Below are 24,298 nucleotides of genomic sequence, written 5' to 3'. Positions count from 1 at the left end.
ATATGAGGTAGATATTTTCACAGCTCTCTTTCTGGATCATGCAGTATACAGGTCCTCAATGGAAGGCAAGCTGGTAGCAATTGTTTTTTCTGCAGTCCATTGAATTCTGTGTCTGTCTTGTTTGGTTACAGTGCCAAACCAGACAGTTATAGAGGTGCAAATGACAGACTCAATAATTCCTTTGTAGAACTGTATCATCAGCTCTTTGGGCAGTCTGAACTTTCTGAGTTGGCACAGGAAGAACATTCTTTGTTGTGCTTTTTTATGACATTTGTGTCCATTTTAAATTCTGAGATGTTATAGAACCTAGAAACTTGAAGGTCTCTATTCTTGATATTGTGATTTCTAGTATTGTAAGAGGTGGTAGAATAAGAGGATTTCTCCTAAAATCTACTATCATTTCCACAGTTTTGAGTATGTTCGGTTCAAGATTGTTCTGACTGCACTAGAAGGCTAGTTGTTCAACTTCCTGTCTGCATGCGGATTCATTGTCTTGAATGATACATTCAAATATCAATACAATGTATGTATCCACATTATAATCACAAGAATATCACTCTAGTCCAGGGGTAGGCAACCTTGGCTCTTTCGTGGATTTCAACTCCCAGAATTGAAGTCCACGAGTCATAAAAGAGCCAAGGTTGCCTACCCCTGCTCCAGTCGATTATATCTGCAGGGGCAAAAACTTTTGAGGCTTGATATTGTAAGAAAGGAAACATCCCCTTCCACAGTCTGCAAATAAATGAAAGCTGCCTCCTTCAAATCCGATCCCTAAAAGGTCTATTTCCCTGGTTAGGTGAATACTATGCACAGTTCAAAAACAGGCTTCGTGTATTTTTAAGCAACAATTGGGGAAATTTTCAGGGGTAAAATAGTTCGCTGTTTCTACAGGTTCAGTGTACGATTGATTTACGCATGCGGTGTATTTGCACAGGCTGCTTGTGTGTTCAGTGGAGGCGGGGCTGTTTTACCGAGATAGAAACTGCAGACAAGTTTTTTTCTTTCTTTTTGAAATGTCCGTACTTGCTCCTTCAGCGCCCAGCCTTCAAGTTTTCTTCTGCAGTTTCCTTTGCCCCGGATTGCCGAGAGAGCGAGCGAGCAAAAGTGGTGTGAATACTTTCCCCTGCAGCCTCCGAAGTTGTTTGAAGAAAGAGAAGAGCAGTCTAACGGGGAACTTAAAAGAGTAAAGCTTTTGTTTTGGCGCGGGACAGACGACCGGAGAGGGAAATTGCTGTTGCATATTTTTGACTCGGGATTTTAGCTTTCTTTTGCACCACCGCAAGTCCTTATTTAAAGTTCGAAACTTTTTGCCCTTCCCTTTTTAGAAAGAGATTGTACGGCTGCATGAGAAGGGGCAGGCGCGCAATTTATAGCTGCTGTTACACAGCCTCCCCGAGGTAAGAGGAATGTGGGAAAAATAAGGAATTGTTCCTCCTCTAAGAGCTTTGTGACCACAATTTCCAGCAGGCCCGGACCCGTGGCCTTTGGTTCTTCAGCAGGGAGAGCCCTGCCTTCTTTGGCAGTTGGCTGAAATACCTTTTATTTTAAGGGATTGAGGCTTAAGGGATTGGTAGCACATTTCGAAAGAAAACCCCAGACTATTAAAAAGGTAAATGGGGAGAGAACTTAAAATAAAGACTTGATGGTCCCTGTCTTCCTGTAAAACAGCGTTTTTCAAACTTGGGAGTCCACACCTCTTAAAGTGGCCAAGTTTGAAAAACTGCTATAAAGTGAATTAGTGCCATTAAATCAGTATTTAGCCCCAAGAATAGTCACCTATGAGTAAAGAGGTGCATAAATCGGTGTCCTAATTGGAAATGGTTTAGTGCAGGGTTTAAGTGAGGGCTGAGATTGGATCTATAATGCTGGGTTCCCTCTGGAAGTTGGGGGCATGTCTGTTTGCAAGGTCCATTGGATACTTTTCTGGTAAGATTGTATTTCATTTTGCTACTGAAAGAAAACACGTATCTATTTGTTCACTGGTTGTTGCTGCTTAACTCTGGGTCAGGGGTGTCAAACTTGCCATGTCATGTGACGTGTCGTGATGTATTGCAACTTTTTCCCCATTACCAGAGCTGGGGTGGATGCAGTTTCGGCATGACACATCCGGCCCATGGGCTGGCAGTTTGACACCCCTGCTTTGGGTTGTGATTTCTACACCACAATGGGTTAATATCACATATGTATCAGACATTTATTAGCTACATGGGTTTATTGAAATCTTGGCAACCCACACTTTTAACCCTTATTCAGTTGACAGCAGACTGTTCTCATCTGCCTCTAAAGCAGATTGAGGTCAAAAGAGTCAAGACAGCGGCTACTGCTGTGTGATTGAAGTATGTGCTCCAATATCATAAGCACAGATGAAGGGATTGGGTGGTCTTGGGCACTGTCTTCACCTTTTTTATTTTTGTAATTTGTAAGCTGGTTTGATCTGGGCTTAGGTTACTAATACATCAAGATACTATTGGTAGTGAACCTTGACTTAAGATGCATAAATCAGATTTGTATGCCTTGATAAACAGGTAGCATTTTTTCTTCTTCTTTCACAATCTGCTCACTAATGTAATAGTGAAAGGGAAATTTGCTTTTTAAAGAAAAGACCACCCCTCTCAATAGGTGTGGAAGGTATGGCAGGGATAATACTGTAATTTATAAAGTGCCTGTCAATAGAGGCTGTCATGTTGAACAGTAGGTTATGTTGAACTTGGCCAGGGACCAAAGAAAAATGGATTGGAACACTAATTTCTAGCATTCTATAGCCAGAAGGGCATTCAGTTTGCTAGGAATTCTGGGAGTTCTATTTCCAACCAATCAGGAGAAACTTGGGTTAGGAATGGAAGAAATAGGGCATCTCTCTTCCAGCTCACATTAGACTTATTTAAATATTTAATTTTGGGGATAAGTTCCTTTTGAAAATGTTCTTCTCATTGGAGAAGGTAACATTTTGCAACTTTTTGCAGCTCTCTTAATCCTTTTGGAGTGCTATTTTGTAGTGTTTTATTGCCCTTGCCAGAAACTCTGTGTGCTTCATTTGCATACAAATCATCCCCAGGGAAAATGGCATTGGACAGAATCCAAGTACTAGTGATGATTAACAGCACTGAAAGGTAGGAATAGAAAGTGGCAAGGGTATGTGATAGGATAGCCCAGAGCAAAATCCTACAACCCAACCTCCATAGCTTCACCACAGATAAGAATAGCCATTTAGGCTACCAGATAACTAAACTGTTTATATAGGAATATTCAAAGAAAAGAATGTAAGGAGGAAATGTTTAAATTTATGCATACTGATTCACACAAGCAGGACCTATATATAAAAAGAACACTGGAGCGTCTGGTGAAACAGAGAGAGGAACTTAAAACAAATGTCAAACAATTGAAAAGTATGGATAATGTAGGTTTTTTTTCCCTTTTATTTTCAGAATTGAGCAGAGCTATTCCGTGCACTTGCCACCTGTGAAAAAACAGGATGTGCTTGTCCCTGCTTATTCCTGATCCTCAGAGCAATCAAATTAACCGCAGGTCTATCATAGCAGGTGGCCCAGCTTGAAACATTTTTCAAAATGCTTTTATTTTCATTCTATTTTTCCCCACTTCTGCCTTAGCACTGCAATCACACACCAAATCAAAGAAGAGAGGAAATAGACATTAAGACAGACTTTGTTCATGGGGAAAAATCATATGGTTGAAAAGAGTTTCTGACTTAGCACTCTTTAGGCTTAAACCATTTTATATCCATCCTTTATAATGAAATTTACTAATAAAAGGACAAAAGAAAAATGTTTGCTCCTTCTGATTAGAGGAGCTTGGTGAATGAAATATTTGCTTTTAAGTCTCTATACAAAAGTAGCTTTTCAGCTAATTTGCAGAAGTACAGTTTTATACATTCATCTGGGAAATATGAGAGATTGATACATTTTGTAAATTGAACCATGTACCTTGATCTCCAAGAGAAACATGGATATAAGGGATGTAAATGAATATGTTTCTATTAGGTTTTCTCTTTTCTGTGCAAAAGAAAACATGACTGAGTTTTGGAAAGAACCAAACAACGTTATCAACTTTTTAAGTACAAACTTCTTTAAACATTACAGATAGTTAGCTTCATTGTACACTTGAGATATAAATAAACATCAGGAAAATTACTTTCTATCTCAGTTGTTTAATTAGCACTGAATCATTTTCTGCTCTAATAATAAAATACTTCAAAAAAGCCAACTAGAAAATAGTAGGAAATCCAGATATCAAAGGGAGCAAAAACATAAATATAACTCTCCAAAGCAAAAGATGTAAGGGATACAGATCAGAAATGTCTAAGGCCTGAAGTCTGCAAAAATCAGAGCCAGACAGAAAGTTGAGTAAACGCACTATAAGCATTTTTTAAAATTGAAAATTAACAAAAATGGCATTTATATATTGATAATTATTTTCTTCCTATTTGCAACAGTTCATTTAGTGCCCATTCAAAATTACAACAACACTGAAAAAAGTAGCTTATGACTATTTTGTACACTTATGATCATTGCAGCATCCCTAGGGTCAGGTGATCAAAATTCAGACCCTTGGAAACTGACTCATATTTATGATGGCTGCAGCGTCCCAGGATCCTGTGATCATTTTTAATGACCTTTAATAACAAGCAAAGTCAATGGGCAAACCAGATTCACTCTAACAATTGTGTTGCTAACTTAACAACTGCAATGATTCACTTAATAACTGTGGCAAGAAAGGTTGTAAAATGGAGCAAAATTCATTTAACAAATGTTATCGATTAACAACAAAAATTTTGGGGTTGTAAGTCAAAGACTACCTGTAGTGTGATTTATAAAAGTGGAGATGAAGCCGTGGGGAACTCTTTTGTCTCTGGCAAGTGCTGGTTTCCTGCATTCTTGTCACTGGGATCTGGGGCATTGGAGGATAGTCAGGACGTGGTAGAATAGAATCAATAGGCTCATTTTCACGAGCTGCTATTGAAGTTGTAAGTTTGCATATTCCTTCACAGAAATGGATTTTGATCAGGATGTCCTTCTTTTTTTATTTTTTATTCTGGATAAGAAAATAAACCCAAGAAATATAGCACCACCCTTAAAGAAAGTGATTAGAATAATGGCATAGTAACTCCTAAATTAAAAAAAATATATGTTACTGAAAATATAAAGGCTTTTAACCTGTATAAATTGATTAAAATACAGCATCTCAAAACTGACATTTTTGATACTTAGCTGTGCCATACTTATTGGAAAGCTAAACTGAAAAGAGATGATATCTCCTGACTGTTGAAAAGAGGTAGCAACTTCTTCTAGCTAGAACAGTGGTTCTCAACCTTTTTTATGCCGCGACCCCCAACCGGTCGTAAGTTGAGGACTACTCAACTGGTGCAGCACTGTTTGCAGAATGGGACTTTTGGCGGGCTCAGCAGGGCAGAGACAGCCTGGACAATTGCTATTGGCTTTTGAAAGCCAATAGAATTAGACTCTGTTCAAGAGAGTCTATTCTATTGACTTTCAAAAGCCAATAGAATAAAAGGGAGTAGCACAGCTAAGGAAAAGGGGAAAAAAATGGTGGACTGCGTTGTTTGGCGACCCCCGTGAAATGGTCGTTCGACCCCAAATGGGGTCCCGACCCACAGGTTGAGAACCACTGAGCTAGAAGCAGATGTTGGCCTCTGGAGACTACAAAGGTCATTGGAAATTGAGTTAATTATTTTTATTTGGGGAAGGGGAAAATGAATAAACTAATTTTTTGGGGGGAGGGAGTATTATCCAGTGCTTTCCCATCTAGAAACTAAAAGCTACTTACACTTTTATTATAAAAGATAGTATTTTTATAGTAACCAGACTAGAAACCTGGAGATTGTAAATTCTAGTCCTGCCTTAGGCACAATACCACTTGAGTGATCTTGTGTCCTCTCATCTCTTATTTATTTATTTGTATCTTGCCTTTATTATTTGTACAAATAACTCAAGGTGACGAACGTATCAAACAACCTTCCTCCTCCTATTCCCCTCCCCACAACAGCAACAACCCTGTGAGGTGCATTGGACCAAGAGTCACTGGCCCAAAGTCACTCAGCTGACTTTCATGGCTAAGGCTAGTCTTGAACTCACAGGCTTCCCCTTTCTAGCCTAGTGCCTTAACTACTAGACCAGGGGTAGGCAACCTTGGCTCTTTCATGACTTGTGGACTTCAACTCCCAGAATTCCTGAGCCAGCCATGCTGAGGGGACAGGGAGAGGTTTCCATGCTGAGCCATGCTGGCTCAGGAATTCTGGGAGTTGAAGTCCACGAGTCATAAAAGAGCCAAGGTTGCCTACCCCTGTACTAGACCAAACTGGATTTCTTAATCTACATCTAAGAAGAAGGAATCAGCAAACATCTTATGCAGGCAGTTGCTAGGAGTCCTGAATGACTTGAAGATTTTTTTTTATTTACATATAAATGAACATTATTTGCAGAAAAAAACCGCTAACCCTTTGCTGGAATTTTGTGGTTGTCTATATTTTTCAGCTGAGATCTAGAAGCCCTACAAGGTTCATGGTCCTGCATAGATGAGTAAAATAAAGCTAATATTACAAAATGTTTCAAATCCTGTAACTTAAACAGGAATATTGTCTGTTTGTTCTGTCATTCATTCTTCCTCCAACTTCTCTTGGGTATTTGATTTACTTGATAGCTTTTTGCTTTTCACCAAATTAATTGCTTGCAAGTACATTCAAATTAATAAATTGTGGTTTGCATTAGTATATCGAAGTAGCATCACTGTATAGATCATGATTTAATGGTCTTTATTCCTGATTTCTGAGCTTGTACAAATCGAGACTGAGGCGACAAATATAAAAATATGTTTTCCCATTTAATTTAAATTTAATTTTTCTTTTGTGTTTATTGAAGTAAAAAAATGGAGGGAAACATTCCTAGTCAGATATCTTGTCTTAGCATTCGTGTTTTCATTTTTCCTTGGAAGCAAGTGGGAACAGGATAAAGACTATTGCAGGAAGAGGAAAGTCAGCTGAGGACCTTACAGTACCTTATAGTTATTGATTATTGATTGATTGATACAGCTACTGAGCTCTATTTTCATTAATCTGGAGATGTTTGGCAGTGTCAAAGTTTCATGACATTTGCTTTTAAAGTGATTGAAAAGCTAAAATAGCAGGGCTCTTTTGATTGCCTATTGCCCCAAATCATTTCTAATATACCAATATTCTGTTTTCTCCACAGTTTAAAGTTTTAATATTTTTGAATTTGCTGTTCAAAAATCATCACATAAGTTGATTATTCTTTTCATATAAAGTAATGTAGCCCAAATACATGTGCAGACTCTGGGAACAGAGATAAATAGGGATATTGGAATTATGTTTTCTGATTCAAAAATTTTTGGAAACCCCCCCCCCCACATCTATCAGTACCATTGCATTTACCTCCTCCTTGCATTAAACTGAGTGAGAATATTTACAGTGGAATTGAAATTTTGTTGTACAGGTAGTCTTCAAATAACGACCTCAGTTGAACTCCAAATTTCTCTTGCTAAGCACATTTGTTAAGTGAATTTTGACTGATTTTATGACCTTCCTTGCCAAAGTTGTTAAGTGAATTACTGCAACTGTTACATTAATAACACAGTTGTTAAGGGAATCTGGCTTCCCCATTGACTTTGTTTGTCAGAAGGTCACAAAAGGTAATCACATAATCCTGGGACACTGTAATCATCATAAATGTGAGTCAATTGTCAAGTATCTAAATTTTGATCATGTAACCATAAGGACGCTGCAATGGTCATAAGTGTGAAAAACAGTCATAAGTTACTTTTCAATTCTTTTGTAACCTTGAACGGTCACTAAACAAACTGTTGTAAGACGAGGACCATCTATACTTGTAACTTCTGGGCCAAATGTTTGAAAACTGAGAAATACTTTCTTCATTAATAGTGATGAATGAAGCTAATTTATACCTTCTGAATTGACAGAGGAATAATAGGTGGTAAAGATTAATATAAATAAGATATCAGGCTATGGCATATGTAAGAGATGACTTGGAGTATAAGAGGAATAAATAGTAAAGAGCACAAAGTAAATAGCAACAAAGATGATTAGGGGACTGGAGGCTAAAACATAACGAACGGTTGCTGGAATTGGGTATGTCTAGTTTAACGAAGAGAAGGACGATGGGGGATATGATAGCAGTGTTCCAATATCTCAGGGGCTGCCACAAAGAAGAGGGAGTCAAGCTATTTTCCAAGGCAGGACAAGAAGCAACGGATGGAAACTAATCAAGGAGAGAAGCAACCAAGAACTAAGAAGAAACTTCCTGACAGAACAATTAACCAGTGGAACAACCTGCCTCCAGAAGCGGTGAATGCCTCCACCACTGGAATTTTTTAAGAAGAGAGTGGACAGCCATTTGTCCGAAATGGTGTAGGGTTTCCTGCCTGAACAGGGGGTTGGACTCGATGACCTCCTAGGTCCCTTCCAATGTTATTACTATTACTACCATTACTATTACATATTAATAAATAAAATGAAAGTATGACATACAGTCACTATATTATGATCGGTGGCAATCCATAGATCTGCAATAGTTGCATGTAATATTTCTGTTAGCTCAACAGATAGACCAGACTAAGAAAAAATGCCATATGTAGTAAGTGAGGACAACTTTTAATGTAACAGCTATAGTAACAGAGTCTGGCAAATTTGAATGTCTTTTTCCCTCCCTCCCTTTATCTTCATCTGAAGTAGAGAGAGGCTTTTTGAGATGTTTTCTCAAGTTATTTTCTTAGGCCAAACTCCAAACCCATTTATCTGATCCTTGTGACTGGTCCTCTTGTTTTTCAAGGATGCCCTCCCTATGCCCACTAGAGTTCTAACAAACAGTGATAAGGAGAATAAACAGATAGGAGTTTGGGGGAAGATTATATATAAATAAGACCCAGGGAGAAATTATTCTGTTAGGTGACATCAATTGATGTGTGTGACTGAGATGAGTCAGAATACTAAAAATAATAATAATATAGAATAAAAGATTAGGCCATCTGCAAATCCAGAAATGAATGAGAATGGTGACTGGGTAAACATTTTATTCTGTAGTGATGCATAAATCTGCACATGTGAACATGGAAAATAAATAGATCCAAAAACATGATTGATTTAATCATTTATGATGCAATATTGAGATAATTCATGATGGATATAAAGATGATGAGTGGTTCAAAATATGGGGCAGACCACTCTTTGCTAATGTCAAGAGTGGGTTTGGAGGAAACCGATATGGAAGAAAAGAAATGTAAGAAATAGAACAAAATTACAGTAACCACAGACAGAGAAAATAGAAGTCCTGGGTTAATAATAGAAGGTAGTTTAATCTCTCTTGATAGAATAAATGGAAAATGGGCATAAAGAAAGAGACTAGGCCTGAAAATTACTGTCTCAAACATCAAGGTGCATGTAGTCCTTGCTTAACAATAATTAGGACTAGAATTTCTATTGCTAAGCAAAGTGGTCATAGGGGCAGTGTTACATGACTGTGCCACTCAGCAATGGCAATATTGGTAATCTCCAGTTGCTGTTACTAAGTGAGGACCACATAGGTTGCTAATGACTTCCAACTTCCTACCACCTTCCCTGTTGACTTCTGCTTGTGCAAAGCTGGCAGGGAAGGTTGCAAATTGCAGACACTGCGGCAGTAAAAAAAATCTAGGCCAGTTGCTGACTGCTCAGATCATGATCATGTGACTGCCAGGACCCTGTGATAACTGAAACTTTGAGGACTGGTTGTAACTACCATTCTTCAGTGCTATAGTTTGAATAGTTGCTGCACAATTGTGGTCACTAACCAAGGACTTTCTGTAGTTGGATTTGATAGATAAAGCAGAGTGGATTGTTGCAAATTACACTCTTAACAAAACAGTAGAACGATTGATTACATGCCATTAAGTCAGTGTTTACTTTTCGCAACCATATAGGTAGAATTTCTCCAGGATGATCCCTCCCTAATTTGATCCTTCAAGACTTCTGATGTTGGTTGTTTATAAAAATGGGGAAGTACAAATGTTGATAGAACAGAAATGAGTAGTATCTGATTATGGTGAGGAATGAATTTTGAAAGAAGTGAAAGTGTCTGTGTATAAGAGCTTGCATTGGCTCTTATTATATGGAAGTGAGAGTTGGATATTTTAGAAGAAGCATTAAATCAGTAGAATGCATGAGGAATGGATTACTTAAGATTTGTGTATGGCTAAATAAGAGATGACAAAGTTTAGAATAAACTGGATAGCCCAGTCCCTTTTGGGTCACCATTTCAGAGATATTTCCTTATCTAAACAAAGAAACAGAATGACCAAGGACAGGTAAAAAAGTTGTGGGAGTCAGAGGGACTTCTGACTTCCTGCTGGTTTCCCCATTGAGTTTTCTGGTGAGAATCTGGCATCAGAAATGGCAGAAATTCCTTTCCTTTGTAGTAGGCAGTTAAGTGGCTGCTGATGGGTGAGGAAGGGGGTGAAGGAAGTCAAAACTAGCTGGGGAACTGTCATGGAATATTGAAAATTAAGATCACATGACTACAGCAAAAGCATAGCAGCTACCAGTAGCACTGAAGTAGCCACAATTTGCCCAAATTTCATGCCCTCAGGAGTCATGGGTCCCAAGTTGTGGATCACATTCTGTAAATTAGCCTGTTGTGTCCTAAGCCTGCAAAAGCAGGCTCGGGATGTTGCATTGGTCCCGGGCATTCCAAAAGGTCGCAGCGGGCCAAGTGCCCACCAAAACATCTTAGAGAATTTGTGAAGTTGCTGTCAAGTTCCAAGGGTTCTGCTCGTAAGGGCCCTGAATAGGGGTAGATTATTTTGTATTATTATTTTTTATTTCGGATACATTTATTCCTTAACAAGTTGAAGGGGTTTTGCCTGAGGGTAGCCTCGAGTATTCCACATTCCGTGCATTTGATTTGTGGAAGTATATAACATTCTCCCAAGGTATGACAGACCCGTGTGTGTGCAGATATGTTCCATCTAGGGGGGAGGGGTGTTGTGTCCTGAGCAAAAGCAGGCTCGGGACGTTGCATTGGTCCTAGGCATTCCAAAAGCTGCCCGGGACCAGACTGAGTGGTGCCGGCCTTGTGCACATGCGCAAGGCGTGAAAACGCCCTGCTACTTTGTCATTGTCCGGGTCTCCGGACACATAAAGAGGCCTGCGTGCCTGTTACTGTTCTGTTCGAGTATTGATTAAAGAGGAATAAAGAGCTGTTGAACTTCGCCATGTTTATTCATCATTCGCAAGCGAACGGAGTATTAACATAGCCCATTTGAGTTATCCTGGTTCAAAAATGCTTGCTCTATGATGCAGCATTTTGCCAGGTTAAAGGTCATGACAAGAGTTTTAGAGAAAGACAGAGGCACATTGAATACAAAATTAGGAATGAAACAAGCATACTGAAGTGGTTTGATCATGAAAGCATGATGTTGGAATTACTGGGGAAATATGTGAAGGAAAAGTGAACGGGTTGAGAAAAGGAAAAATGAAAAAAATATAACTGGATAAGATTTATGTGAACCTGAAGAAGAGAAAGGATGAAACTTGAACCAAAAGCTGCATGAAGAAAGAAGCAAATACAGTATTCATGCTTAGAAAAAAGTATGGGAAGACTTAGTAAATTACATCTAGGAAATTAGCTGTAATTTCCTTCCTTCATGCTTTATTTCTTGGGTTACTACTTATTCCAAAAGAGAATTGTGTCTGTCTGTTTATCTATCTTTATGTACACAGTACATTCAGAAAGGAAACATTCATTTTAAATAACTACTTTTTCCTTTCAGGAAAATGAAGAAGCTTTTGAGGTGCTGGACATGCTTGCCTTTCATCCTTTGCACTATCCCAACTAATTGTGGATCAACTCAGGATATCTGTAAAATCACAGATAAAATGGCAGACTGTACTCATTTAAAACTGTCTCAAATTCCCTCCAATCTCCCAACTGACATAACAGCCTTGGATATTTCACATAACCAGCTGAAAACACTGCCACCTAAAAACCTTACGAAGTATAATCAGCTCATTTATTTAAATGTGGGATTCAATTCCATCTCTAAACTAGAGATGCACTTGTGCCTCAGTTTACCTTTGTTAGAGGTGCTGAGGCTGGAGCACAATCAGTTGCGTATATTACATGGAGAAGTTTTTACTTCCTGTACCAATCTGAGAGAGCTTAATTTGGGATTCAACTTTCTGAATGCAAAAAATGATCTTTTCAAAAATCTGAAGGTAAGCCCAAGCTTTGACCTGCTATTTTGTAAGTCCATATGATTGAAGGTTCTACAACATTAAGGTTAGCGTGACATGACCATATGTGAATATGACTTGACTGAGTTATACTAGCATTGTCTCCCTAAATAATTATTATTTTGACTGATATTGATTCTCCAGCTTTTTTGATGGAGCTATTTCCTGGAAGAAGAAAAGATCTCTTTAACAGAAATGGGTTTAATACCTTCTGTAAACCCTCTAATTTTTTGCTATTTAATGATAGAAGAGTTTATGTTTATTGTTCTCAAATGTCTCCTTTTATCCATTGTTTTCTTGTCCCGTGCTTCTTGTTGTTTCATATGGTGCATGATTGGCATATAGATATGCTGCCTGTTCTGAGTCAGAATTAGAATTGTGTACATAAATGAAGATAAAGATACTTGTATGGGATGTGTAAGTATTGACTATGACATTCCCTTGTGTTTATACTGCAAAGTATATAATATGGATTCCTGTCATATAGCATGCTAATTTCTGCAGAGTTGTTTCTCTGGAATTCTGTCCTTGCTATCTAAATTGATGCAGATTGGAAACTGATGCTTTTCTGCTTCCAACTGTCATTCTGGAAACCACTTCCTAGCATTCTTACTGCATCAGGATTCTAATTCTAAATAAAGGACTTAAAAGAGTCCCCTCCCCCAATCTTGGTGATTTAGTTGTTCACAAATTCAGGGATAGTCTTTGTAGAACAACTGAGCAGAAATACACTGAACATTAATGATGCAATCAAAAAACAATGCCAAAATGGTAGAATGAAATAAGTTCTCTTACAATAAATCTGTAAGATTGTTGCTGGTTGAACTCTCCCCTGGCCTCATATCACCTTTTTTCAATCTAGTATCTACCAGGTCTGCTGGGTCTGCAGTTCACAATTCCCAAACATCTGAATGTTTCAACTTATATACGGTCATCTTAGATTTTGTTTTCCTTGACAACATATTAGGCATTCCACAAACTTAGTCATTTCATGAAAAAGTAGTAAGCCAGTAAGAAGATATAAGTGCAGTTTATACCAAAGGTTCGCAGCAAAGGAAAGGGATTCTAGGGCAACACTAGCTGTTGCCAAGGAAAGGGGTTCTATATGCAATTATTTTAAGCATATGATAATTGTCATATTCGAACATAGGCTTCTTAAACTTCTCACTATGTGGGGCATTCCAGTGGCTTATTTGAAGAGTTGGTTTACCATACCAGTATAGCAAATGAGATTTAGATGCTGAGAAAAGATGTAATCACAATGACACATAGGATCATTATAAAAATAATATTGTTAACAAGAAAATAAGCTGGGTTTGTGTAAAAACACACAAACTATATACATGCCACTGAGAGTCTGTGGATTTCAATAGGGTAGAAATGTGGAAAACTTAAGATAGATAGAGAGAGGGGGGACTGACAGACGGACAGACAGACAGACAGCAGAGACAAACAGACAGTCAGAAAGTTTGAAGAGATTCACATTCTCTGGAAAATCCCTAATGAAAATGGGTGTGGGCCAACAGTTAGCTGTTCTGTTATAGGAGATGCCCATAATGCAATCTCTACTGAAGTCTCGTGAATTTCTTAAAATCAAAGACAACTCACCAAATAATCATATGTTGAAGACCTCAGGATCAGTTTTATTATTGTTTCATTTATTTGATTTGATTTAGATGGCCTACTTAGCAAAGCAATTCCTGGTGGCAGGCACAATGAGAACATCAGTATAACACCAAGTAATAGAAATAATTAAAAACGCATAATAACAGAAGAAATGCAAAGAATGACAACCAAGGATAAACGCAACAAAAAAGTTTGATTTATAATGACTTAAATTTCATAATTTTTCAAACTTTGCATAGGTAGGAAGAGAGAAAGATAATGAATTAATGCTTCTCAGTTTTCCAGTAATTTGGAAATATATTTTGGACTGTAATTATCAAACTCTCCAGGTCCTGGCTATTTCACATGAGAGTAAACTGTAAGAAACTATCTAGATCAGTGGTTCTCAATCTTTTTAATGCCGCGACCCCCGACCGGTCATAAGTCGAGGACTACTCAACCGGTCGTAAGTTGAGGACTACTCAATTGGTGCAGCACCATTTGTAGAATGGGACTTTTGGTGGGCTCAGCAGGGCAGAGACAGCCTGGACAATTCCTATTGGCTTTCGAAAGCCAATAGAATAAAAGGGAGTAGCACAGCTAAGGAAAAGGGGAAAAAAATGGCGGACTGCATTGTTTGGCGACCCCCGTGAAATGGTCGTTTGACCCCAAATGGGGTCCCGACCCACAGGTTGAGAACCACTGATCTAGATTTGTTCTTGTTAGTGTTGCACATGATTTAATTATGGCTGCACAGAGCTTTAAAGTTTTTTAAAAATGCCATAGAGCATATGGATGATACTACTTAAAGCAGCTTGCTTTTTCCTGGAGTGTGCTTTTGGCTTCTAAATTTAAGGTTTTCTGAAAAGAGCTGTATGCATGCCTTGGCTGTGCTGATGTATCAGATCCAAAGCACTGCACAGCCATAGTTTTAATTAGAAAGCCTATAATGAATAAAAGACTTGCAACTCCTGAGAGGAATGTAAAATAGATAATTTGCTTTCTTTATTTTCTTTTTCTCTTTGCTAGAATTTGACATTCTTGGATGTCTCTCGTAATTCCCTAAGTTCTACAAAATTAGGGTCTCAGCAGCAATTAGAGAATCTACAAGAGCTTGTGATGTCTCAAAACCAAATTACAGAATTAAAGAAAGAAGATCTATACTTTCTTCGTAACTCTTCATTAAAAAGATTGGACCTTTCATCTAACCCCATAAAAAAGGTAAACAAAAACATCATGCCTAGGGTCTTGGTGGCTTGAAAGAATATGGATGAAAGTTACTTAGGAATAAACAGCATCATCTGTTTCTCTCTGTCTCTGTCTCTGTCTCTATCTCTCTGTGTGTAGAAGACAGAGGTCAGAATTATTGGCCATGATGATATTCTTGAATGTACACTAGATATGGAGAAGAAACAGGAAAAGTTAAACTGATAGCTACAATTTACGATTTGTTGTTTTGCCTCTCAACATTTCTCTGGAAAGGTTTACACTAGGAAAATGCAGTGACTCAGACAACGAATTGTGTGAAATTAGGCACAGGAAACCTATCTGAAAGGAACAACTACCATATAAAGCAGACATGTCAAACACAAGGCCCGGGGGCCGGATGTGGCCTGCGAAGTGGTTTCATGTGGCCCGCGAAGCCATCCTGGAAACAGTGAGGGAACGGCCCCCGCTGCCTTGGCCCTGGCCCAGGCCAGCTGGGAACCAATGTACAATTTTGTGGTGGCCATCTTGGCACTTGCCCTGGTGGACCATGCCTTGGCACTTGCCCCAGTCCAACCCCCTTCTGCCAGAGACCCTCAGATCTGTCTCACTCCTGCTCAGGCCCCCATAGGCACCCTTGACGCGAACGATGTAGAGCTGGCCACACCCACCCAGTAGGCCACACCCACTCCATCCATGCCCACCCAGTAGGCTGCACCCACTCTGGCCACACCCACCAGCCCCCCCCAGGGCAACCACAATGCTGATGCGGCCCTCAGTGAAATTGAGTTTGACACCCCTGATATAAAGAAGCTATCTCTACCTGGCTTTTAGAGACTCTGGAATGGAATCCCTTTTAATCCCTCAGTGGAGCTAGCAGATTGCTTCCTGCAGCTCTTCTTGATAGCAACTTCTGGACCTTGAAATTGTTCTTTTTAAATTAAAAATGGCTTGGGTCTTATAAGGTGGGCCATTAAATGAAATCTCACATTGTTTGCATGAGAATCCACATGCATGCTACTTAAAAAATAATTTTGTTTTTTATTTTTTAAAAATCCAGACTCTGCCAGCCCCTTTGCACATGGCACCATCCATTACCTTAATTGCATTACAACCTGAGTTAGGTATTGTCTAATTTGGACCTCAAGTTTCTGTGAAAATTGGAGAGAGAACAATTTTTAATAATTTATTTGTTTATCAAATTTAGAAACTGCCCATCACCCTCACAGAGGGACTGGGTGGTGTACAAATAAAATATAAAAACATAAAAACTGTATATAAAATTTAAATATGAGGCAAGCATAGTTAAAATTCAACATTAAAAGTCAATTAAAAGACTTGGCGGGGACTTTCTGGGCACTAATGAGCTCCACGGCTTTGTGGTCCTCTATGAGCCCCCTGGGAGATGGCAGAGCCAGGTTCTTAGATATTTTGAAAGGCCAAGAGAATAGGGGCCCACCTTACATCTAAAGGGGGCAGAATGTTCCAAAGGGTGGGGGCAATGGCAGAGAAAGCTCTCTTCCTGGACCCCCTCCCCAGGTGGAATTCTTTAAGTGACAGGGTCTGCAACATACCTTCCCTGCCTAATCAGGTGGGGTGGGCTGAAGTAATAGGTGGAGTCATTTCTGTAGGTAAACTGGTCCCATGCCAAGAAGAGCTTTAAAGGGATAACCAACACTTTACATTGGACTGGACCAAGCTGGCATCCAATGCAGTTTGCACAGCAGAGGTGTTACACGCACCGTTCTTTGGGATCCCAAGATTGGTCACAAGGCAATATATACCAGCGAAACTTCTGTCTACTTTTCAAGGGTGGCTCCATCTAGAGTTCATTGCAATAGTCCAAGCAGGAGATGACCAGGCCTGAGTGACCGGGCACATTGACTCCCTTTCCAGGAAGGGGCATAACTGGTGCACAAATTATGCACTGGGAGAGTTGGCTCAAAATTTGGGGGTGGTGATGGTGGGAAGACTCAACATTTTTGTTGCTCAGTGTTTCTGTCATGTGGAATAATTTTAAAACATTTTAATTATTATTTCTAGTTTCAACCAGGTTGCTTCCATGCTATTGGAAACATATATGGCCTTGATCTGAACAACATTCCATTGGGACATGATGGCACAGAGAAACTTTGTTTGGAATTATCTGGCACAAAAATACAGAACCTTTCAATGAGCAAAGTACAACTTTCACGGATCTCCAATTTGACCTTTAGTGGAATGAGTAAAACAAACCTTACCATTTTAAACCTATCAAATAATTATTTGTCTGTTATTGAAAATACCTCATTTATATATTTTTCAAATTTAAAAAAACTAAATCTAATGAATAACAATATTACAAATTTTTTTTCTCATTCTCTTTATGGGCTTCACAATTTGAACTATTTGAACTTAGAAAATTCACATGTCAGAATAATTAATTCAGCTTTCCAGTGGCTAACTCATTTGAATTACCTTATTATGGATGGTAATAGATTTCTAGAGATTACTCCTCATACATTTAAAGGTTTAGAAAATTTGAAAAACTTGAGTTTATGTCAGTGCAACATAAATTCAATAACAAATATGACATTTGCTTCACTTGCAAATTCTTCCCTGCAGTTTCTCAATCTAACAAAAACTGGAATCATTTCTATCAAGTCCAAAGCTTTTTCTTGGCTAAGGCAATTAAAAATGCTTGATTTAGGTTTAAATAATATTAAGCAGAACCTTACAGGTCAGGAATTTCAAGGTCTTAGTAATATTGAGACTCTGTATCTTTCATATAACTATCAGTTGAATTTGACGAGTGAATCATTCACTCTTATTCCAAGCCTTCGAAAGCTGAGAATGAGAAAGGTACGTTGCAGTAATCTTGCAATCACCCCCTCACCATTTCGTAAATTAAAGAATTTGGCAATCCTGGATATGGGTAACAACAATATTGCTAACATAAAGGATGATATATTTGATGGACTGCATCAGCTTGAAATTCTTGACCTGCAGCACAATAATCTGGCTCAACTTTGGAAACACACCAACCCAGATGGTCCTGTTCTCTTTCTCAAAGATCTTCACAACCTTCGCCTACTGGATTTAGAATCAAATGGCTTTGATGAGATTCCACACAAGGCTTTCCATGGCTTATATTTATTGAGAAGCTTGAATTTAAATTCCAATCTCTTAAATCTGCTTCCCAGTTCTGTTTTTGATGATCTTACATCTCTGAGTTTTCTCTTCCTCCAGAAGAATATGGTCACAGCTGTTGATGAAAAAGTATTTGGTGCTGTTTTCAAACATCTGAAAGTATTAAATATGGCTTCAAATCCATTTGACTGTACTTGTGACAGTATAACTTGGTTTGTTAGTTGGCTCAATAGCAACAAAACATATATCCCAAATTTAAACAGTTATCAATGCAACACTCCACCCAAATATCACTCTAATTCAGTAGCACAGTTTGATACTTCTATATGTGATAATGTCCCCTTTAAGCTAATATACATTTTGTGCACTACTTCTGTATTATTCCTCATCTCTATAGCTCTGCTTGTTCACTTTGAAGGATGGAGAATTAAATTTATGTATACTGTGGCTATAAACAGAGTATTAGGCCTCAAAGAAATAGATAGACCACAACAGCACTTTGAATATGATGCCTACATCATTCATGCCAAGAAGGACATGAACTGGGTATATAAGAACTTCATTACCCTTGAAGAAAATAATCAACCAGCCATTCGATTTTGTTTAGAGGAACGAGATTTTGAAGCTGGAATATCTGAATTTGAAGCCATCATCAATAGCATACAGAGAAGTAGAAAAATCATATTTATTGTAACTAAACATCTCTTAAAAGATCCCTGGTGTAAAAGGTAAGTTGAAAATATTTAAATAATTGCCATTCTATTTGGGTTTTTAGGACATGTATTTAATTTTATAGTTGGGTCTATGAATCGTCAGGATTTCCAGCTAAGGAATCCTATTTTCTTATGTTTAAAAGAAGATGGTGGGAATCCTTCAAGTTAATCATATATTCTACGTATTACTGTGGAAATATTGAGATTTTAGATTGTACCAGTTAAACAGCACAGATTTACTTTTTGTGTCACTGATCTTGTTCACAAAATACTAGATTCCGCTTTCAAAAAATAGAGCTGATTTTTGTTAAATTTCAAGACTGCTCTATTATATTTAAGAGAATTTAAATTTAGCAAGGCAAAAGTATATTAAGTGCATTATAAGATATATTATTTATTACTTCTAGTGCTTAATTACAGTATGAGTGATACAGCTATTTGAGCAGGAATGCTATCATAAATTAACAGTCCTGGATAAATTCTTGCAAACAGGAATATTTACGGGAGTATAAACTTTGTCTAGTAAAGAACTTTCTTTCCTATCCTTTGCACCCAGGTCCTGAAATTTAATTTGGGAAAGGAGCTGTTTTCAGGCTTTAACAAAGCTTTGGCAGGGGCTAGAATTACAAATCTAAGATCACAGTGTGAAACATACAACTTGTGTCACTTAAAGAAAAGTGCTCTCAGTATGTTATTTCTAGTGGAAATATTTCAAGTTGGCAGGGAAATCTGTCTGGTTCACTTCTGTATGTGAGATTCACAAATGTGTAATTTTTAAATCTTTATAAGTAAATTAGAACATGGTTCTGTATTAAAAGCTACATTTTCACAACTTTTTTGATAAAGTTCACAACTCAACAGTGTGCACATGAAGCATATATTAATGAAAAATAACCCAATACACTTCATACAAGGGAAGAACTATTTAAAACAAATTCTAGGAAAAATGCATATAAAAATGATCATCGATTTCTACCACTTGTACCTTTCAATCAGAATTATGCAAAACTCCTATTCCCATTCTCCATGTTGTGTTGCTATTTTTCTATTTATATAAAAGGCACAAGAACTGAATTCTTCCAGTCATCAGGCATATAGTGTATTCAGAAAGTACTCAGACCCTTCACTTTTGTCAATTTTGTTATGTTGCACCCTGATTCTACAGTTGTTGAAATTCATTTTTTCCTCATTAATCTACAATCAGTATTCCACAATGACAAAGTGAAAACAGAATTTTAGAAATGTCTGTAAATTTATTAAAAAGAAAAAAACTGAAATTGGTAGAAGTATTCAGACCCTTCACTCAGTACTTTGTTGAAGCACCTTTGGCAGAAATTATAGAGATTATTGAGTCTTTTGGGTATGACACAACAAGCTTTGCATACCTAGGGGATTGGGGCATTTTCTGTCATTCTTCCCTGCAAATCCTCTCAAGCTCAGTCAGGTTGGATGGTAACCGTTGGTGGACAGCCATTTTCAGGTTCCTCCAGAGATGTTCAATAAGGTTCAAGTCAGGGCTCTGGCTTGGCTAGTTTAGGACATTCACAGAGTTGTCCCTAACTGTTGTCTTGGCTGGGTGTTTAGGACTGTTGTCATGTTGGAAAGTAAACCTTTGATTCAGTCTGAGGTCCTGAATGCTGTGGAACAGGTTTTTATTGAGGATATCCCTGTACATTGCTCCATTCAGTTTTCCCTCAACCTGACCAGTCTCCCAGTCTCTGCTGCTGAAAACTGTACACAACATGATGCTGCCACCACGCTTCACTATTGGGATGATATTGGGCAAGTGATGAGCGATGCCTGGCTTCCTCCAGACATAATGTTTATAATCTTGGTTTCATCGGACCGAAGAATCTTGTTCTTCACAGACTCCTTCGGGTGCTTTTTTTTTTTTTCAAACTCCAAGCAGGCTTTCATGTTTTGTACTGAGGAGAGGTGTCTGTCCAGCTACTCTGCCATAAAGCCCAGATCGGTGAAAGGCTGCAATGATGGTTGTCCTTCTAGAACTTTGTGCTATCTCCATACAGGATCTCTGGAGCTCAGTCAGAGTGACTAATGGGTTCTTGGTCACCTTTCTTACTAAGGTGCTTCTCCCCAGATTGCTCAGTTTGACCGGATAACTAGCTCTTGGAAGAGTCCTAGTTGTGCCAAACTTTTTCCAGTTGAAAATTATGGAAGCCACTGTGCTCTTAGGAACCTTCAGTGCAGCAGAAATTTTACTGTAGCCTTCCCCAGATCTGTGGCTTGCAATAATCCTGTCTCTGAGCTCTTGCTCTCCTACAGTATGCATTGTCAGCTATGAAGCCTTCTATAGAGAGTTGTGTGTCCTTCCAAATTGTGTCCAATCAATTTAATTTACCACAGGTCAACTCCAGTCAAGGTGCAGAAATATGTCAGCAGCTATCAAGAGAAACGGGAGGCATCTGAGATAAATTTCAAGTGTTATTGCCAATGGTCTGAATACTTTTGCCAATGTGCTATTTCAGTTTTTTCTTTTTAATAAATTTATAGAAATTTCTAAAATTCTGTTTTAAACTTTGTCAATATGGGGTACTGGGTGTAGATTAATGAGAAAAAAAATGAATTTCAACAACTGCAGAATCAGGCTGCAGTGTAACAAAAGGGCTGAAGGGGGTCTGAATACTTTCTGAATGCACTGTAGATGCAGCCTTCACACAATAGTAGATGTCACATAAGTCCAAAATTAAACCATATCCATATTTAATGTTCTTTCAGTGTCTACACCTGCACACTTATCATTTTTCAGTATTCTTAACAGCATTTACATTATTCTTTTCATCACTTTCTCCTTGGATATTGAGAAGGATAGTTTAGTTTGAATATTTTTTGCACTAAACAGACAATTGGACTTAGTGGCTTAAGAAGTTCCTTTGAATTCTGGGATTCTATGCCACTAAATAACTTAAGTCTTTCAAATGTATTACTGATTCTAAATGATTCAAGAGAGTTAACGATTCATAAAGATATATGTCTCTAAAACTTATAAGTAAGTCTACTCAGCCAAAGCATGTCTTTTTTTTTTCTTCAGGTTCAAAGTGTACCATGCTATACAGCAAGCTATTGAACAAAGTCGGGATTCTGTTATACTTATTTTTCGACATGATATTCCGGATTACAAGTTAAAGAATGCACTTTGTTTACGAAGAGCAATGTTCAAATCTCATTGTGTCTTGCAGTGGCCTGTGCAGAAAGAACGTCTGAATGTCTTTTACCAGCAATTGAAATCAGCACTTCAATCTAGTAGTAGGATAATATGATTTGTTTTAAGAAAAATATTGTATGCATTTCTGGGTAATTCACTCAGTGGTTAAAATACCACACTAAAAATATGATATTGGAGGAAAAAAGGTCAATGCAAAACCATTCTTCCAGGATTTTTTTCTTTTGTCCAAAATAGGAGAGTGTTGTATCCAAGCATACAAAATGAATGAGCCACATTTGGGAACATCAAATGTCTGCTACAAGAGAAGACAGTGAAAGTATTTTGGAGGTGAGACCAAAAAATAGGGGTATGTGCTAAACAAAAGTGTATTTGATTTTAAATCCAAAACTAATCTCTCTTTCTCTTCCATGTGGCTCATATTAAAACTTGACTACCGATCTTTTCAGCAATTTCCTTTCGCTGCTTACCCACAGCTGCCTAACTCCTCTCTCTTCACCTATATGCCAGTCTTTGCTTTAGCCATACCTGGGCACCATCCTTCCCGCTGGTCTTCACATAACCTTCCTTTTCCTATTCTCTAGCCACAGTGGGAGGCTGCCATCTTGCCATCTTTTCTGACTGCTCAAAACTAACTGGCCTATACACAGCAGTTTATGTATAGAACAATTTGCATATTCCCAATACTTCATCTCTCTCCACTTTCTTACCCAGAAATAGGAGTTGCAAAGTAAGTTAACTTCTTGTCTTTGCTGCATAATCTTACTGGAAAAAAGAAATGTAACAAGAGTAGAATCCTAATATCTGTTGCACTAGAAAAGAGGGTTTGGTGAAAATACAATTGATACAGCATGTTTAGGTCTAACCAGTTTAAGTAAAATATGATAATACTTGCTAGTAGGAAAGAGCAAAATATTCCTTGCCTGAATTGTTCCAGGTGTGGAACATCTGCTTTTGAGTAGTCAGAGCAACAAAAACACATATTTTAGATATTTTCGTCATTAAGATGGATCTGTTTTGTTCCAGATATGGTTTGTTTCTCGTGAGGCAAGTAAATGGGAAAAAAAGATAACAGGTTTTCTAACTTATGCCAAATCTGAATTATCTTTTTTTAAAATTAATCAAAGATGTGTATTAAATGAATAATGGGTAAGTAAGTTAATGTTGTTATATTTGAGTGATTGTTTATAAAATTAGATACTGATAGTAGTGGCAAAACCAACAAATACTAAGCTATTTCTCAACAAGCTGTAAAACTTGAAAGGATGATAATCGGAGCATTTAAGTGATAAACTTTTTTAAAGCATTTGCTTTGAAGAGTTACTATATGGTAAGATTAGAAATTAATCATTGTGCTTATAGTTTTAGAGAAAAAAATCAATATATAATACATAGTGCAATATAGCTAATATGTATTAAAAACAGTGCCTTGCATATCATAGCAATTGATTTCAAACTATGAACAGATAGTAAATTGAATATACGTTAGCCATAATCTGTGATGTAAAAAAAATGTTTACCAGTGTCCTGTCTTGGGACATATGCAATGGGATCTAAAAGGGGGTGTGGCCTGACCATGCCTCTTATGGACAAATTGCTCTCTTAACAAGAGATCTGATTCCAGCTAATTTATCACTGTATTTAAATTTATCTTCTCAGACATAACTGGTGATCCAAATTGGTTCTTCTATGAACAGCACGATTCCTTCTATTCATGAGATACACCAGGGTCTATTACTGTTACATGCAAAAGAACATGTAAAATGTTTAGATCTTACATCTAGTAGCAATAAGGTTGTTCTCACATTTTGTTTCTCTTCCTCGCCTAGTAACTAAGGATAAATACATTATTATCTTCCTAATAATAATAAAAAAAAAGTTGGAAGGGACCTTGGAGGTCATCTAGTCCAACCCCCTCTTCAGGCAGGAAACCCTATACCCTTTCAAACAAATGGCTGTCCAGTCTCTTCTTCTTTTTTATTAAAAGTTTTAAAAAATTTATTACAATATAAACCCTCCCACCCCTCTCCCCTTCCCCCCCTCCCCCACTTCCCAGAGCTGATTACAGGGTAACAAATAAACAAACATAATCTAACTAACATAAATCAACTATACTATCAATCAAAACCATAACGCACTTTAACTTTCTCAAAACAAATATTAACAAATTAAAATAAAAATAATAATATA

The 24,298-nt window shown here is 37.8% G+C and overlaps 1 protein-coding gene across 1 annotated transcript; it reads left to right on the top strand.

Moving 5' to 3' along the window:
• Nucleotides 1-966: 966 nt before the first annotated feature.
• Nucleotides 967-24,078, top strand: TLR3 (toll like receptor 3). The gene is made up of 5 exons (XM_039362430.1): nt 967-1,397; nt 11,812-12,256; nt 14,909-15,100; nt 17,129-18,942; nt 21,977-24,078. Exons 1-5 carry the CDS (start codon nt 1,345-1,347, stop codon nt 22,203-22,205), a joined length of 2,733 nt encoding a protein of 910 aa, XP_039218364.1. The 5' UTR covers nt 967-1,344; the 3' UTR covers nt 22,206-24,078.
• The last annotated feature ends 220 nt before the right edge of the window (nt 24,079-24,298 follow it).

This window comes from Crotalus tigris, unplaced genomic scaffold (assembly GCF_016545835.1).
Source record: "Crotalus tigris isolate CLP2741 ecotype Arizona unplaced genomic scaffold, ASM1654583v1 scf7180000019463.280638, whole genome shotgun sequence".
NCBI lineage: Eukaryota > Metazoa > Chordata > Lepidosauria > Squamata > Viperidae > Crotalus > Crotalus tigris.
The sequence above is the reverse complement of the archived record's forward strand: the minus strand, read 5'-3'. Positions and strand labels throughout refer to the sequence as shown.